This window comes from Exophiala spinifera (genome assembly GCF_000836115.1).
Source record: "Exophiala spinifera strain CBS 89968 unplaced genomic scaffold supercont1.6, whole genome shotgun sequence".
Taxonomy (NCBI): domain Eukaryota; kingdom Fungi; phylum Ascomycota; class Eurotiomycetes; order Chaetothyriales; family Herpotrichiellaceae; genus Exophiala; species Exophiala spinifera.
Window position 1 is genome coordinate 1821856 of NW_015622518.1, and position 14546 is coordinate 1836401.

At 52.9% G+C, this 14546-nt stretch overlaps 3 protein-coding genes across 3 annotated transcripts; 2 read left to right on the forward strand and 1 right to left on the reverse strand.

The window, feature by feature from the left end:
- Positions 1-233: 233 nt before the first annotated feature.
- On the forward strand, positions 234-6818 carry PV08_08590 (uncharacterized protein; the record flags this gene model as incomplete). Its single annotated transcript, XM_016382915.1, has 4 exons — positions 234-449; positions 590-1285; positions 1333-5248; positions 5305-6818. 4 exons carry the CDS (start codon positions 234-236, stop codon positions 6816-6818), a joined length of 6342 nt encoding a protein of 2113 aa, XP_016233618.1.
- A 1006-nt stretch (positions 6819-7824) lies between these two features.
- On the reverse strand, positions 7825-10056 carry PV08_08591 (uncharacterized protein; the record flags this gene model as incomplete). The annotated part of the gene is made up of 1 exon (XM_016382916.1): positions 7825-10056. One exon carries the CDS (start codon positions 10054-10056, stop codon positions 7825-7827), a length of 2232 nt encoding a protein of 743 aa, XP_016233619.1.
- A 1219-nt stretch (positions 10057-11275) lies between these two features.
- PV08_08592 (uncharacterized protein) lies at positions 11276-13843 on the forward strand (the record flags this gene model as incomplete). The annotated part of the gene is made up of 1 exon (XM_016382917.1): positions 11276-13843. The coding sequence occupies one exon, from the start codon at positions 11276-11278 to the stop codon at positions 13841-13843; it is 2568 nt and encodes an 855-aa protein (XP_016233620.1).
- Between the last annotated feature and the right edge of the window lie 703 nt (positions 13844-14546).

Genomic DNA, 14546 nt, shown 5'->3' on the forward strand with positions numbered 1-14546 from the left:
TCGTTTCGTCTCGCACGCACTGCGTCCAACCAAGTTGCTGCATTCTGTGACCTCCTGACTGAGTGCTCTGTTTGCATTTCTACCACAGTTGCACTTTTGCTATCGCTTTTTACAGGGGCTCTATACCGAGAGGCCTCAATTCCTACCTTCTGATCTGCCCTCTGCGACCTTTTGAACACCGCGACAAATGCTTTACCATTCACACCTGCCGCAACGCTACGCCCATACCCAAGATGGCGGCTCTCGTAGCCGCGTCGCAAGCCACAGATGTCAGCGACGGCGCGTTTCGTCGACAAAGGATCCCGAAGTGGTGGAGGATTGGAATGGATGAGCTCCTTCGGTCGCACTGCCGTGAAATGCGGGCAGTGATACCTCTTTACCCAATCGTAGCCGATCGGCGCTACAGCACGCACACCGCCATCCTCGAGAACAGCAAGCCATCTCAACGGGTATGCAAGAAAGCCCTTTCCTTCCTTCTTAACGCAGATAGCTCACGCCCGATCCTTGCTGTGGTCCTACTTCCCCAAATCTACTTTATCGTCCCGCCTCCTCGCCGCGTGGATTGGACCTAACCTGACGGGATATACAGAGTCTGACCTCAAACCATGAGGTCTATCAGAAAGTGACTGCGCTGGTCGCAGCCTTGATACAGGAAATAACAGGCTCTCCTCCACCATATGGAACCTGCCCACCGCCCTCTGCAGCCGAGCCTCTGCCTCCTTCACTGTTATCCGAACCACGTGCCTGCGCCAAAGATCTTAGCCAGCCCCTGGAGTCTGTCACACCGTCGTGCCGGACGTTGTCACAAAATTCAGGAATGGATTTCAGTATAGACTTCGGCACTCCGAGTGGTGTACAAACACGCGGCAAAAAGGCCGCAAAGAAGGCCGCGAAAGCGGCTGCGCAGGCCAAATGGTTTGAATCAGATAATGAAGGAGAAGGAAACGCTGCTGGGGAAGGCGGCGATGGCGGCGGCGGCGGAGACGGTGGCAACGGAGGAAGTGCTGGTGGCGATGGTGGCGGAGACGACAACAACGGTGGTGCTGGGGACGACGATTGGGATCTCGGTGGCAGCAAAAAGAACAAGAAGAAGAACAAGAAGAAGCAAGAAGAGGAAGAGCGGAAAAGGCAAGAAGAGGAGGAGCAGAAGCAGAAGGAAGATGCAGAGGCTGCTAACGCTGCTGACCCGCTTAGTTGGGCAGACGAGACAAACAATGCTGCCGCTGACGACGACTGGACCACAGGGTTCACAACCAAGAAGGATAAAAAGAAGAAGAACAAAAAGGTAAGACCTGATCTGCCATCTGCATTGTGAGAATACTGACTTTCCAGGGGACCGAGGAATCTCCGGCCAGTGCTGCATTTCAAGACATCAGTCTGGATGACACCGCTCCCAAATTAGAGTTCAGCTTCGGTTCTGACGAAAAGAAAGATAGTGGTGGTTTTGGCGCGTGGGGAAAAACTTGGGACTTTGGCTCGCTTGACAATGAAACCAAAAAGGCCGACGAGAAATCTTCCAAGAAGGAAGCAGAGAAGAAGGACGGCTCTGCCGACTTCGGTGACAACAATCCCTGGTCATCTGGCGCGAACAAGTCAAAGAAGAAAACTTCCACCTTCAGCAACTTTGACTTTGGGAACCTAGACGGTGACAAGACTACTTTCGGTTTTGATGGTGATGGTGATGGTGGAGACACCAAGGTCACGGATGATGCTTGGGGGTTTGCAACTGTGGGCAAAAAGGACAAGAAGAAGAAAGGTGCTGCGGAAGAGAAGAAGGAGGACCCGCCGGCACCGGCCGAGCCAGAGCCCAAGGAAGAAGACACATGGGGTGGCTGGGGTACCTCTACGAAGAAGAAGGACAAAAAGAAGAAAGGGTGGCTGGACGACGACCCTATTGAGGAGCCGAAGCCAGTTGAACCTGAACCAGCCGCTGAAGACGAGTGGGCGTCGTTCTCTACCAAGAAAGACAAGAAAAAGAGTAAGAAAGGTGCTATCGTCGAGGAACCTGTGGTCGAGACGAAAGACCCCGGGCTAGATGTCGGCAGTACGGATGATGCTTTCAGCTGGGGGCTAGGGTCCGGCAAGAAGGACAAGAAGGGGAAGAAGGGCTTCAGCACCCTAGACGATGATCTTCTGGCGCTTCCCGATCCTCCAGCTGCACCTGAGCCGGCAGCTGATGACGGCGACGACTGGATGGCTTCCGCTTGGGGTTCCAAGAAGAAGGACAAAAAGTCGAAGAAAGGCGCGATCGATGATCTTTCCGCGTCCGTCGATGTGGGAGCAGTGGATAATAAGGGTACCACTGCCGATTCTCTGGCCGAGGACGATACCTGGGCAGGTTTTGCAACAGCCAAAGGCAAAAAAGACAAGAAGAACAAGAAAGGCTTGCTTGTCGAAGAGGAGCCGGCTCCGACACCTGAGCCTGAGGCTCCTGCTGAGACAGACGACCTTTGGAGCTTTGGCAAGAAGGATAAAAAGGGCAAAAAAGGAAAACTAGCGAGCCCAGAGCCCTCAATCCCTGATCCCATAGTAGAGCCCGATCCTGAGCCTGAGCCAGCTAAAGAAGAAACGCCCAACAACATTGCAGACATATCTTCGTGGGCAGGTCTGTCGGCAAAAGAACGCAAAAAGAAGGAGAAGGAGGCCAGGAAGAAGGGATTGATCATTCCCGAAGAACCGCCACCACCTCCGCCTGAGCCGGAACCCGAGATCAAAGAGGAGGAGGAGGACACTTGGGGTGGCTGGGGAACATCATCCAGCAAAAAAGATAAGAAAACCAAGAAAAAGGGGTTCTTTGATTTTGATGATGACCCAGCCCCAGTCCCTGAACCTGAAATCGAGCCGGAGCCTAAAGTTGAGCCGGAGGACACTTGGGGTACAGTGTCCGCCAAGGATAAGAAGAAATCAAAGAAGAAGGGTCTACTTGATGTTGTAGAAGAACCTCCTCCTCCGCCTCCAGAACCAGAACCCTCGGCCAAAGAAGAGCCTATCTTATCGGCAAAAGAAAGGAAAAAGAGGGAGAAGGAGGCAAAGAAGAAGGGATTCTTCGATTTCGACGATGAACCGGCTGCGCCCGAGCCTGTGCATGAACCTCAACCCGAACCCGAACCACCCGCGAACGATGACGATACTTGGGGCGGTTTTGGTCTTTCTGCGAAGGACAAAAAGAAAAAGGAGAAGGAGGCAAAGAAGAAGGCCGCGGCAGCAGCTCTCGAGGCTGAACCTGAGATTGTAGTTGAGCCCGAGCCAGCCGAAGACAATGCGAACAACACTTGGGGAACATGGGGTGCAACAAGCAAAGATAAAAAGAGTGGTAAAGAGAGCAAGAAAAAGGGCATTTTCGAGCTCGATGAGCCGAAGGAGCCTGAGAAACCTCCAGAGGACGATATTTGGGGATCTTGGGGCACGAAAGACAAGAAGAATAGTAAGAAGTCCAAAGCCAAGGATGAGCCTCCTCCTCCTGTACCAAGCCCGCCTGCTCAAGGTCTCACTCCGGAGCCAGATTCCGGTGAAATGCTGGATAACGGAGATACATGGGCGGCGCTGACGACAACTAAGAGCAAGTCTTCCTCCAAGAAGAGCACAACCCTAGAAAAGGAACAATCAAAGGCTACCGAGGAGAACAGTACCAAGATCAGCAAAAGTAGCGCGTGGGGATTTGGAACGACCACCGCTACAAAGTCTTTAACCAAAAAAGAGAAAGAAGCAAAGGCCAAAAAGGAGGCGGAAGAGCAAGCCAGGAAAGATGAGGAAGAGAGACTCGAACGCGAAGCTGAAGAGGCTGAAGCAGCTCGGCTGGTTGAAGAAGAGGCTACAGCGGCTGCGAAGAAGTCTAAGACAAAATCTGGCAAAATGTCTAAGACTGAGACTAAATCCAGTAAATACAAGGAAGCAGATGACCTTCTTGAGGCCCTTAATGAACCGACTTCCGGCACAAAAGCAGACAAGACCTCCAAGCTGAAAAAGACTACTTCCAGCAAGGAGGAAAAGACCGAAAGCAACAAGACTGAAGACTACTTTGGTATCTGGGGTAGTAGTGGGTCGACAACCAAGAAGACAGCTGGCAAAAAGGAGGCCGACGCCAAAAAGGAAATTGTCAAACAGGGGTGGTCCAATGAGGACGACGCGCTAGCAGACCTCACGAACGATCTCGACCTCGATGTTGACTTCGAAAAGCCAGCAAGCTCCTCCAAGACGGCAAAGGCAATGACATCTGGAAAGAATAAGTTGAGTTCTTCGGTAGCAGAGCGCATCAAAGCATTGGAAGGCAAAAAAGAAGACAGCGGAAAGAAGTCGAAGGGAGACACGTCGCTGACTAAGGATCTGGCTTCGCCTCAAGACGCGCCACCACCCAAAGAGGAAAAAAAGATCAAGGACAAGGCGCCAGCCTCGAAGTCAACCGTCGTCGAGGCAAAGTCTTCCAGTAAGAAAACCGAGGCGTCTACTATCAATGCTGAAAAGAAGTCGAAAGACGCAGTACCTGGAAGCTTCCCTGGCGCGTTTGGTGACGACTTTGACGATTTTCTCGGGACCGACAACCCATCCATGCCGCCGTCGCCGGAGAAGTCTAAGTCGAAGGCTAAGACTGTCGACAAGAAAGGGACCAAATCATCGAAGACGGCAACAACGAAAACTTCTGCGAGTAAGGACGTCGGCCTGCTCGACGAGGAACCTTCAAAACTGCCAACACCTCCACCCGAAGAGAAGAAAGCTAGTAAAAAGGAACGGCCGAAAGTTGAGCGATCTGCCACTTCATCATGGGGATTCTGGGGCGCTGCACCTCCCCCGAAGAAGTCGACGAAAGAGAAGTCTGAGAAGGAGGATCTTGACGTAGCGCCGATACCTAAGAAGGAAAAGTCACCCACCGGCTTGACACGTTCCAAGTCAACACGAACACCCAAAGAAAAGGATCAAGAGGACAAGAAGGATGCCGAGAAGCTTTCAAAATCATCTGGTTCTGAGAAGGACACCAAGACGAAGACAACAAGGCCGACGACAAGCCGTGGTACATCATTCTCAAATTTCATGTTCGGTGGTCCTCCGCCGTCAGCTATGCGGCAGAAGACCACTACCCGGAGGTCCAGCAGTGCTGCAAGTTCTCGACCATCTTCGTCTCGGCGACAGTCCGTGGATGGCCTCATGTCGCCTCCTCCAGAAGAAGAGCCTCGAATTACAGACAAAGCGGCAAAGCTGATGGGAATCAAAGGTAGCAAACTTGAACGTCGTCAATCGGTCAAGAGCAAGTCGAGTGAGTTCCAATTTCTGATATTCACCCTAATCTCATCTGTATTGACATGAAACCAGATGTTCCCGATCCATACCCAATCGACGATGATGACATGGTGATGATCCATACTCATGATGATACTCCTCTAGTCAATGGTGGCACCACGACGGAGAAAGCTAAGTCGAAGGCAACAAAATCTAAGAAAGAGGTAGGTGACTTTACCTCCTCGTCCACACCAGGGCAACTTGTCCGGCCATCCTGGTCGCCAGACTTTGCCAAAGTGACCCAAGCTGACGGACGGATTTATTATACACAGGTAAAGTCCCATAAAAAGGACCTATCCCACGACGACGACGTTGTCATGGTTGATGCCGCTGGTCATGGAGACCCTGTGGTTACAAGCGGTCCAGATGACGTCGCCTTTGTTGACCATCCACCAGCTCTCAAGAGGAGTAATACCGCTTCAAGAAAGTCCACTGGATTTTTCAGCAGCTTCTTTGGAGGTCCGAGAAACGCTGACTCGGATCGCGAAAGGCTCCGAAGCACCACACTCACCGATGCCGAGGACCAAGGCTTGCCGATCCGTACCAAGGACAGAACCAAGCGAAAAGCCCGTGTTGTGGACGAAGAAGGGCTCACCACAGATGCTCCTGCCGAAACTGATGCTGACATGGAGGCTCGTCGAGCCGAACGAAAGGCCAAGCGGCAAGCTCGTGATCAGGAGGAAGAAGCAGAAAGAGTAGAGCGTGAGCAACGCCGCCGGGAGAGGAGAGATCGCGAAAAAGCAGATCTTGAGGCCCGCCAACGCAGAGCACGTGAGCGTGAGAAAAAGGACCGAGAAGAAGAAAAACGGCGGCGCGAAGAGAGAAGGGCTCGAAGAGCAGAGAAGGAGGCACGGATCCGCAAGGAAGAACTTGATTTAGAGGCCGATGCCGAACGACGACGTGAAGAGCGGAGGCGACTACGAGCCCAACTCGAGGCCGAACAAGGGGGTGACCTTGAAAAGTCCAAAGAAGAGCGACGAAAGTCGTACTACGCAGAAGAAGAGGAACGAAGGCGGCGAAGAGAGGGCAAAACCAAAGACAAAGTTCGTGAGAAATCCAGCCGCAAGAGGTCTAGCGCTCTGGTCGAGGAGTACCATGAGAGTCGAAGTGGGAGTGGCAAGGGGATTGCTCCGCCTGCCAACAAGACGAGCTCGTGGGTGAACTCCCAGGCAGACGAACCTCCAGAGATTCCGCCTGTTGAGGGTACAATCTTGGATCCCAGTGGTGAGAAGCCTCGACCAGCTGAGGACGAGCTCGATCGCAAGCGTCGCAGTCGACATCATGATAGGTACGCTGGCATGACTGATGCCGAGATTGACGAGTATCGAGCCAAACGCAAGAGTCGTCGCGCGGAGGGCAAGAGTGCCAGTGGTGGTAGCGATGAAAAAGACAAGAAAGACAGACGGAGACGGCGAGACCGTGATCCTGCTGCGGATGGCTACGGTGGCTATGGGTACGACGAGGCCCCGGTCAAGACGTGGGATGGTCGACCGACGCTCGCCAGAAACGACAGTAAGAGAAGGAGCTTCTTGGGCGGATTTTTCTAGGTCCATGGTCGTACGGCAGATGAATGAACAGAGATGACATGATGTGGCAGGTCCAGACATGCCTTGTTATTCATTCGACCATGACAACAACGACGACGAAAGATACCACGGGGAGTTCCACCAAAAACAACACGATTGAATCGCCACTCTTTCGACGTGAGTCCATCATCTGCATACACGGAAGCGGTGATACCATTTAAACTTTTCTATTTTTATTTGATCCGGCATTTTCAGCGAGGCAAGCGACCTTTTTTCAACATCTCTTTTGATATCCCTACTGCTGGCAATCATTATTTTGTGGTGGAATTTGGCGACGTCTCGAGACTGGGACAATGGGACCAGTCCACGCGAGGACTCTAATCTGTACCAACAATGAATGACGATCGACGACAAGCAGCGTTTGTGTGACAGAGTTTGACGAGTGTGAAAAGAAAGTTCTTGAAGGATAATGGTGCCCACAGCGTTTTTGGGAAAGCTAGTCGTTTTTACTCAGACGATGATGGTGGTGATGGTGGCTAAGGTAGCTGCTGCCATTGATCTGTGCGTGTGTGTTTTTTTCCCTTTTCGGATAGATACCCCCTTGAAGCTTTTCTTTGTCTCTAAATTCACGATACCATCATTACATAGTCTTTCTCGTTGGCAGTATACTACAATACTACCATCTATAGTGCACCTTACTACACGATATACACCATACATTCGACTTTTTACTACCTTGTCGTCAACATTTGTGACGTTTGACTTCTGCCTCGGCCGTTCTAACTTGGAAACGCGTGCAACAATGAAAAGGATATCGGTATCTACGGAGTATCTAGGTAGATTTGCACGTGTACTCGATAAGCAAATGTCATAACGTTCAGATATCTCAGGGATTCATATAGTCCACTGACTGTGCACCCGCATCAGGACAGGTAGGTAGGTAGGTAGGTAGGTATCTTATGTAGGTATGTAATGAAGGCGTTGTGTACGAAGTAGGTACTATTGTTGCAATCTCTCTCGTCATTCGTCACAACTTCAACGACACAGCGCTTGTAGTGGTAGTAGTGCCGTCGCGGGATGCTCGTTTAGCCTTTTTGCCGTTGCCGACGATGTCCTGCACTTCACCCTTCTTGTCAATGACCTTGACGTTACCCTTGCGCAGGTCGGAGAGCAGCTCAGCCTGGTCCTGGGCTTTGGATTTCCCGGTGGACTTTGATGAGGCCGCACCGGTGTTGTTGTTGTTGGCCACGGACGAGGCACCGCTCTTCTTCATGCGTTCCTTCTCTCTCCTTCGCCTCCGGATCTTTTCTTCTCTGGTCATTTCGTCCTTGTTGACGCTGGCGCCGCCCTTGCGCGACACGATGCCGTCTGCAGCGGCGACGCCCTTGTTGTCCTGGCCTCCTCCTGGCCGGTACACCTCCTGCGGCGCGAGCATGCTCTCCTCGGCGTTGACGCCGACGCCGACGGGCCTCGCGTCTTCCATGCTGATGGTCGGCTTGTCTTCGACCGTCTTGATCTCGGCCTCGACCCGCTTGGGTTTGAAGTGGAGGTTGCTCAGCAGGTCGAGCTGCGACGAGACTTCCTTCCACAGCCGCGAGATCTCGTCGTGGGCGCGCTTCGTCGCCGTGGACCGCTTGTCGACGTAGCCCGGGTCCGTGGCGCGGAGGTGGTCCTGCTCGTAGATTTCCGCGAGACCCGACTGCGGCTTGGTGTCGTCGATCTCGACCCGGCCGCGGCGCATGTCGTTGGCGCCGCCGAGTGCGTCCGGGTACCGGCGGACCACCTCGTCGAACTCACGCGCGAGGATGCGCCGTTTGATCAGCGCCTCGATCTCCTCGGACACTTCGGCTGTGATCACGGGGACGGGCTTGCCGGTGCGTTCGAACTCGAGGTCCTCTTCGATCAGCGAGTTGAGTGGCCGGTCGCCCGCGCGGGCTTCGCCGGATAGAGTCCAATCTCGCTTCGCGACGTTGGCGGCCTCGAGGCGTCGGATCTCGGATGCAATGGCGGCCCGCTGCCGTTCGTGCGTCGACATGTTCTTTTTCAGCTCGTCGTTATCCGAGCCGTCGGTGCCAGATAGCTCTTCGTCGGATTCGAGAAGATCCCGCCGTACATCGGCCATGGCGCGCTGCATGTCGGACTCGAGTTCAGAAGCGTCGCGCAGTTTGGATTCAGGGGCGGGTTGGGTCTTCGGCAGGGCTCGCATCCGTTTGGTCCTTGATTGCTTCTTCGGTGGAGGTGCAAAGAAGTCAGCGTAGCGGATGTCATTGGTGTTTGAGATTGTAGGCATGCCGTTTTCCAGGTCGACGTTTTCACCCTCGGAGATGTCTTCGTCGCTATCGTCGGCGTTGAGGTCGGCGTTGCCAAATGTAGGGCCGTCTTCCTCATCGTCTTCATCATCGTCGTCATCTCGATCCGCTTGATCATCTCGAGCTGCTGCGTCTTCGGCATTCTGACCGCCTTTTGGTTTGTGGAATGGCATGGTCAACGGATCGACATCCCAGTCTATTTCGTCCTCATCGCTGGGGTTGTCATCTTCCCCTCGTGCGTCCTGCTGCTCGAGAAACTGTGTTTGCTTGTTGAAATCGTCGATGGAGAAAAAGCCGTCATTGAGTCCGTTCGGGTCGGGCAGATATGTGGCGGCATTGGCTTCTTCCGCATCTGTGCCAGACTCTTCCTCGTCTTCAATATCTTCCATGTCCTCGATGTCCTCTTCATCATCGTCGTAGTCGTCAAAGTCCATGCCATCGTCAAGCATATCTTGGTCAGAATCATCTTCTGCCTCTTCTTCGTCCCCAGGCATGTCCGCTTCTTCATCCAAGTCTTCGGAAAGATCCTCGTCTTCAGTGGCGTGGCCATTAATACCGTTCGTCAGCGAGTCATGCTTAGAGAGTTCCTTTTGGACGGCAATTTCCCGCTCGACCTCGAAGCATGCCGCGTCCAGTACACGTCTAGCCTGTTCCCATACTTGCTTCACTCCCAACCCACCAGTGTAAACTTGTCGCAGGTGCAGGACCTCCTCTTCTCGCTCAACATCTCCACGTTTCCTCTTCTTTCTGTTCTCATCGCGTCTCGCCTTCTGTGTGTCTGCGACATTGGTGGCCAAAGGGTCGAGGAGGCTCTTAACACATGCTAGTGCCTCGAGGTGTAGCGCAGACGAGGGTTGCAGAAACGTTTGTGTCGAGTCTGTGAGGCTTGCGAGCAGACCACTGGCATCGGGCATTGCACCGGCCGCACTGGTGGCAGCGACCGCAGTCATGTTGGCTGCAATGCTGGTCGAGCCACTGATGGAGCGTATGGAGTGTTGCAGTCGGTCGCAGTGCGCTACAGGAAAATTTTGGTAAAAGCCGCTGACGATAAAAGTTGACTACGCCCAGTTGGAGAATCACATGCAGTACAATTTTTCGTCTTAGTTTTTTTGCCGGGGAGCCTCAGGTGGAGGAGACATGAAGCCCACCAGCCCCGTGGCCACTAGGAAAAACATCCTGGCGTCACTAACTCATTGCCCTTGGTGGCGCCTGTGCTTGAACTCCGGATTTCTGGATTGCTGGGTCTCTTCACTGCAGCAATAAACCAGAAATGAAAAGCTTGGACTTTACCTCGGATGATTCTAAATCAAGATTAATAACACATGTGAGCAAAGCTTCGAATCAAACAGTCAAAAGCAATCACGTTGTCGTGTCCGGGAGATTTGCTGACAGGGCGAGATTGATGCATTAGAGCATGCATATCACTCTCATAAGAAAGTCGTCGTTCCAACTCATGATACCTGTGTTTGGGTAGCTTCATGGCTAGGATACCTTAGTCCCAGAGCACCGAGGTCCGTAATTTGCCAGGTGTTGGCAGCCCCCTGGGCCCCATTGAGAGCCTAGAACTCTTGACTGCGCTAGGCTCCTCCAGGCGGGCTTAGGTGGGTTTGGGGCATTTAGCCTGTGCTGAGCCACCTGCAAGACCCGCTGAAGTGGCCAGGGTCCGTCACTATCTTTCTCTCGCCGTCGTGTTGCGATAGTCCCTCCCCTCGTGCCAATGAATATATCTGCAGCCAGGCGAAGCCAATCGACGAACTATTGCTTGAAACAACTCTTGTTCTCCTCTGTCCGTGCATATACTCAGCTGCGATAACCTTCATCCCCTCTCTACCCTGGTCCCTGCGTAGCCTATCAAAGCACCCCAGTCGACCTTGCTCTCACAGCAAGCTTCTGGCAATAGGAATCACTAGGCCTTCCTCGCCCAATTCCCGGTCGAATTATGTACCAACAACTTATCCTCCAACATCATCCACATACGTTTGCTGGTACACGATCTACGATCGGCCTCGATTGATCCCCAGACCTGACTGCGCTCTGCTCGTCCGAAGCGGTTCCCAACCTATTGTTGTATTACCCCTCCATGTATATGGAGTATATCTTCTCTATTCCGCCGCAGACACTCAACTTTCCCTATCACTACAGAATAGTGACTATCGATCCTACCTGCCAATGAAGTTTGGTGACACCCTCTACCAGAGGTCTGTCCCGAAATGGACCGCCTACAATGTAAAGTACAACGAACTCAAGCACCTCATCAAGATCCGAACCTCCGCAGGTGTCGTGGTTCCTGTGGGTATACCTGTGCAGGGCAAGAGCAAGTGGGAAGAGTTGGAAAACGAACTGTACACTTTAATAGAGGGCGAATATAACAATGTGACTCTCTTCCTTCGGAGTAAGCAGGGCGAGATTGAGCGGCGCCTGGCCTACGTCGAGAAGCAGATCAAGTTGGCACAGCGCGCCGTGGAAGATAACGCTCTGCATAAGTCCATCATACAAGCCAGGAAGTACCGACAACTGATCAAGGACGTCGATGGTATCGGCGATGAGGTACAGAACTTGTCGCGCTTTGCTGCCGTGCAAAAGACGGCCTTTCGCAAGATTCTCAAAAAGTACCGGAAATGGACTGGTTCTACAGCTTTACAGACCAGATTGGACGTCGAAGTGTTTTCCTCCAAAAAGTTACAGACAGACTTTTCTGATTATCTTCAGGAGTTGTCTGAGCAGAAAGCAATCCTAACAGAGGAACTCGCTGGTCCCATGCTTACCGGTCGACCTGGAAGTCCCTCGTCCGCATCAGACAAACAGCAGAAACGTATCTCTGCTTCAATGAAAAGGTCATCTACTACCAAACTCAACGAGGCAGTTCTTCGGGGTTCTTTGGCGTTTGACGCGGCCATCTTGACCGTGCCATATGGCGAAACTGCAGGAAGTGTCTTCTACTGGATTCACCAGGACAATCTTGACGAGACTCGTGCTCTGCTTTTGAGACACATGCGAGATGCCTCCGTTTCCTCAACACCATCCAGGAACAACTCACTCGAGTCCATCGCTTCCAGGAAGAGACCAACCCTGGAGTCGGATTCTAATCTCCTCACCCATATGGCCATTTTTGACAATGCTTATCGGTATACCAAAGACCAAGGCATCTCCCGACCATCTCGGATAGCATTGAGTAGTCATTGGGGCTCGGCACCCGAGGCAATTGTCACTCTAGCTGGCCTGTCCCCAACTTCCTCGGACAGCACCATGCTCACGGTCAGTCGCAAGGATTTGGTCAGTGCCCTACAGTGTGATCAGACAACCAGTAGCACATCGGAAAATGTACACATCGTTCGCAAATACCTGCGAGAACACAGAGACATTCAACCGCTGGCTCATGTTCACTTTGCTCGTAATCGCTACCTCGGCCTGACCAATACTACGGAGATGGGAATCTGGGCGACACTTGACTCTAATGTCACCGTGACTTCCGTGGATATGGACCACATTGGAGAACCTCTTCCGCAGACCCAGACTGGAGATGTCTTCCCCTATTCGATACTTCATATTCGATGGGAGGCCGCACGCATACCACCTGCGGCACGCGCTTTCGATGAGTCCCATTTGGTGGAGCGCGTGGAGGGCTTCACGCTGGAAGATTTGGCCATTCATGCTGTTCAGAAGGATTTGGCAGAACCATCCTGGCATCCTCTCCTGCAGAAAGATATTCGAAAGGTGCCGACTTCGCCGCGGATGAGCAGACTAGGGTCTGCAAGCCGCTCGCGGCTCAATGTTGCAGATATGGCTGGCACGTCTTCTGGGCCTTCGTCGACCGACGGACCTCAAGGAAGTATCTTCTCCGCTGGCACTGTTGAAGCTGTTTCAGTCACATCCGAAAGCGCAGAACAAGGCAACACAGGACCTTCCAGAGTGTCGGCAGTCGCGAACAAGCCCCGCAGGAAGAAGATTGCTCGTATCAAGGTTCCCGAACGAGCTCCGTCTCCCGTCAGATATTGGAACGAGTTCGACGATGGGGACTCCGATGTCAATCAGGGGGGCGGCTATGTGATTTATGTTGACCCTGACGAGCCTGCATTCCCCGGTGCCGAGAAGATGGCACAGGCGTTTGGAGCTTTGTACGACAGCCTCAGTCGGGGCACAACCAAGCTTGTATCTTGGTTGCCGCTTCATTCGGAGAAAGGCCAAGATGGCTTTGCGGGAGAACGCTCGCCGTTGCTCAGCGGCGAAAACGACGATTTTGACACGTCGGGTTCGGACACTGAAGGATCGATTGTTCAACGTTCCCCGCGGCAGGCAAACAGGCGTCGTCAGTCGCATCGGCCGCGCTCTGGAACTTCAACATCTTATCGCCCTGGTCAGGTTCTCACTCCGCGTCAAAAGGCACTGGAACAAATGCTATTCATGTTCTACTCGGGATTGATCGCCATATCGTACGTGCTTCTGATCATGTCGAGCATCCTCCTGGGAACGGGCCGCAGGAAAGCCTATGTCGAGGTCGATGCCGGCGTTGTCGCGGGCGTCGTCTCCGCAGAGACGTGTGCCATCGCCGCCACGATCCTGATCATGATGAGGAGACAACAGCTCAGCGTGCTCCACTGGGGCCTGGTCGCCGTCCTGGTCTCGAGCGTTGTTGTCGTTGGCGTCGCGCTGTTGTCGTTCATGTTTGCAGGTGTAGCTCCCGGCTCCGACAAGAAAGGGTCGGGTGGTAAATCGGCGAGGATAACTGGAAATCAGTGATCAATCAGCCCGGACCCTATTCTGTTCTGCGTCTGTGTGTTATGGATCTAGAAATTTTCGTTCAGCCGAGTCGAGTACTTGTGCGTGCGTATCGGGGCGCCGCTGTCTGCGGTGTGGTCGTTCCATGCAACAACACAACTACGGTTACTATCTTCCCCTTTTTGTTGTTGTCCTTGGGATCGTCTGCTGCGCCCGAGCTCTCTTTGGGTGTGTGCCGGCACCATTGTTCTGTCGCGTACAGTAGTCCTGTCGTTTTCGAGCGAGGCGTTCAGGCGGGTTTTCGTTGTTTTGGCTGCCTGGCAGAGTGAGAAGCCGGCAATCGCAGTCCGCATTGTTTGCACTGGCCATGGGGTTTGACATATAGAATAGGTACCTCAAATGTGCATTATGCCGTAATGGAATCATGGCTATGACATGCAGGAGAAAAGCGGAAAACAGGCAGGTTTTCTTGAGAGAATTGCATGAACTTTGTTTCTTCAATGGATTCAGTACCGTCGAAACCCTCACTCGTATATTCTCTTCTTATCCTGAGCAAGTACGATCCCTGGTATAGCTCTCATCGCAAACTCCAACCAAAAGCACATCTCTGACGTCTCTACATCGACGGGCATCCAGGGTGAAACTACACCCACAATTGTCAACCACGCCATCCTATCATCCGCCACGAAACCCTCAACAATCTCATGACACCCAATCCCTGCAT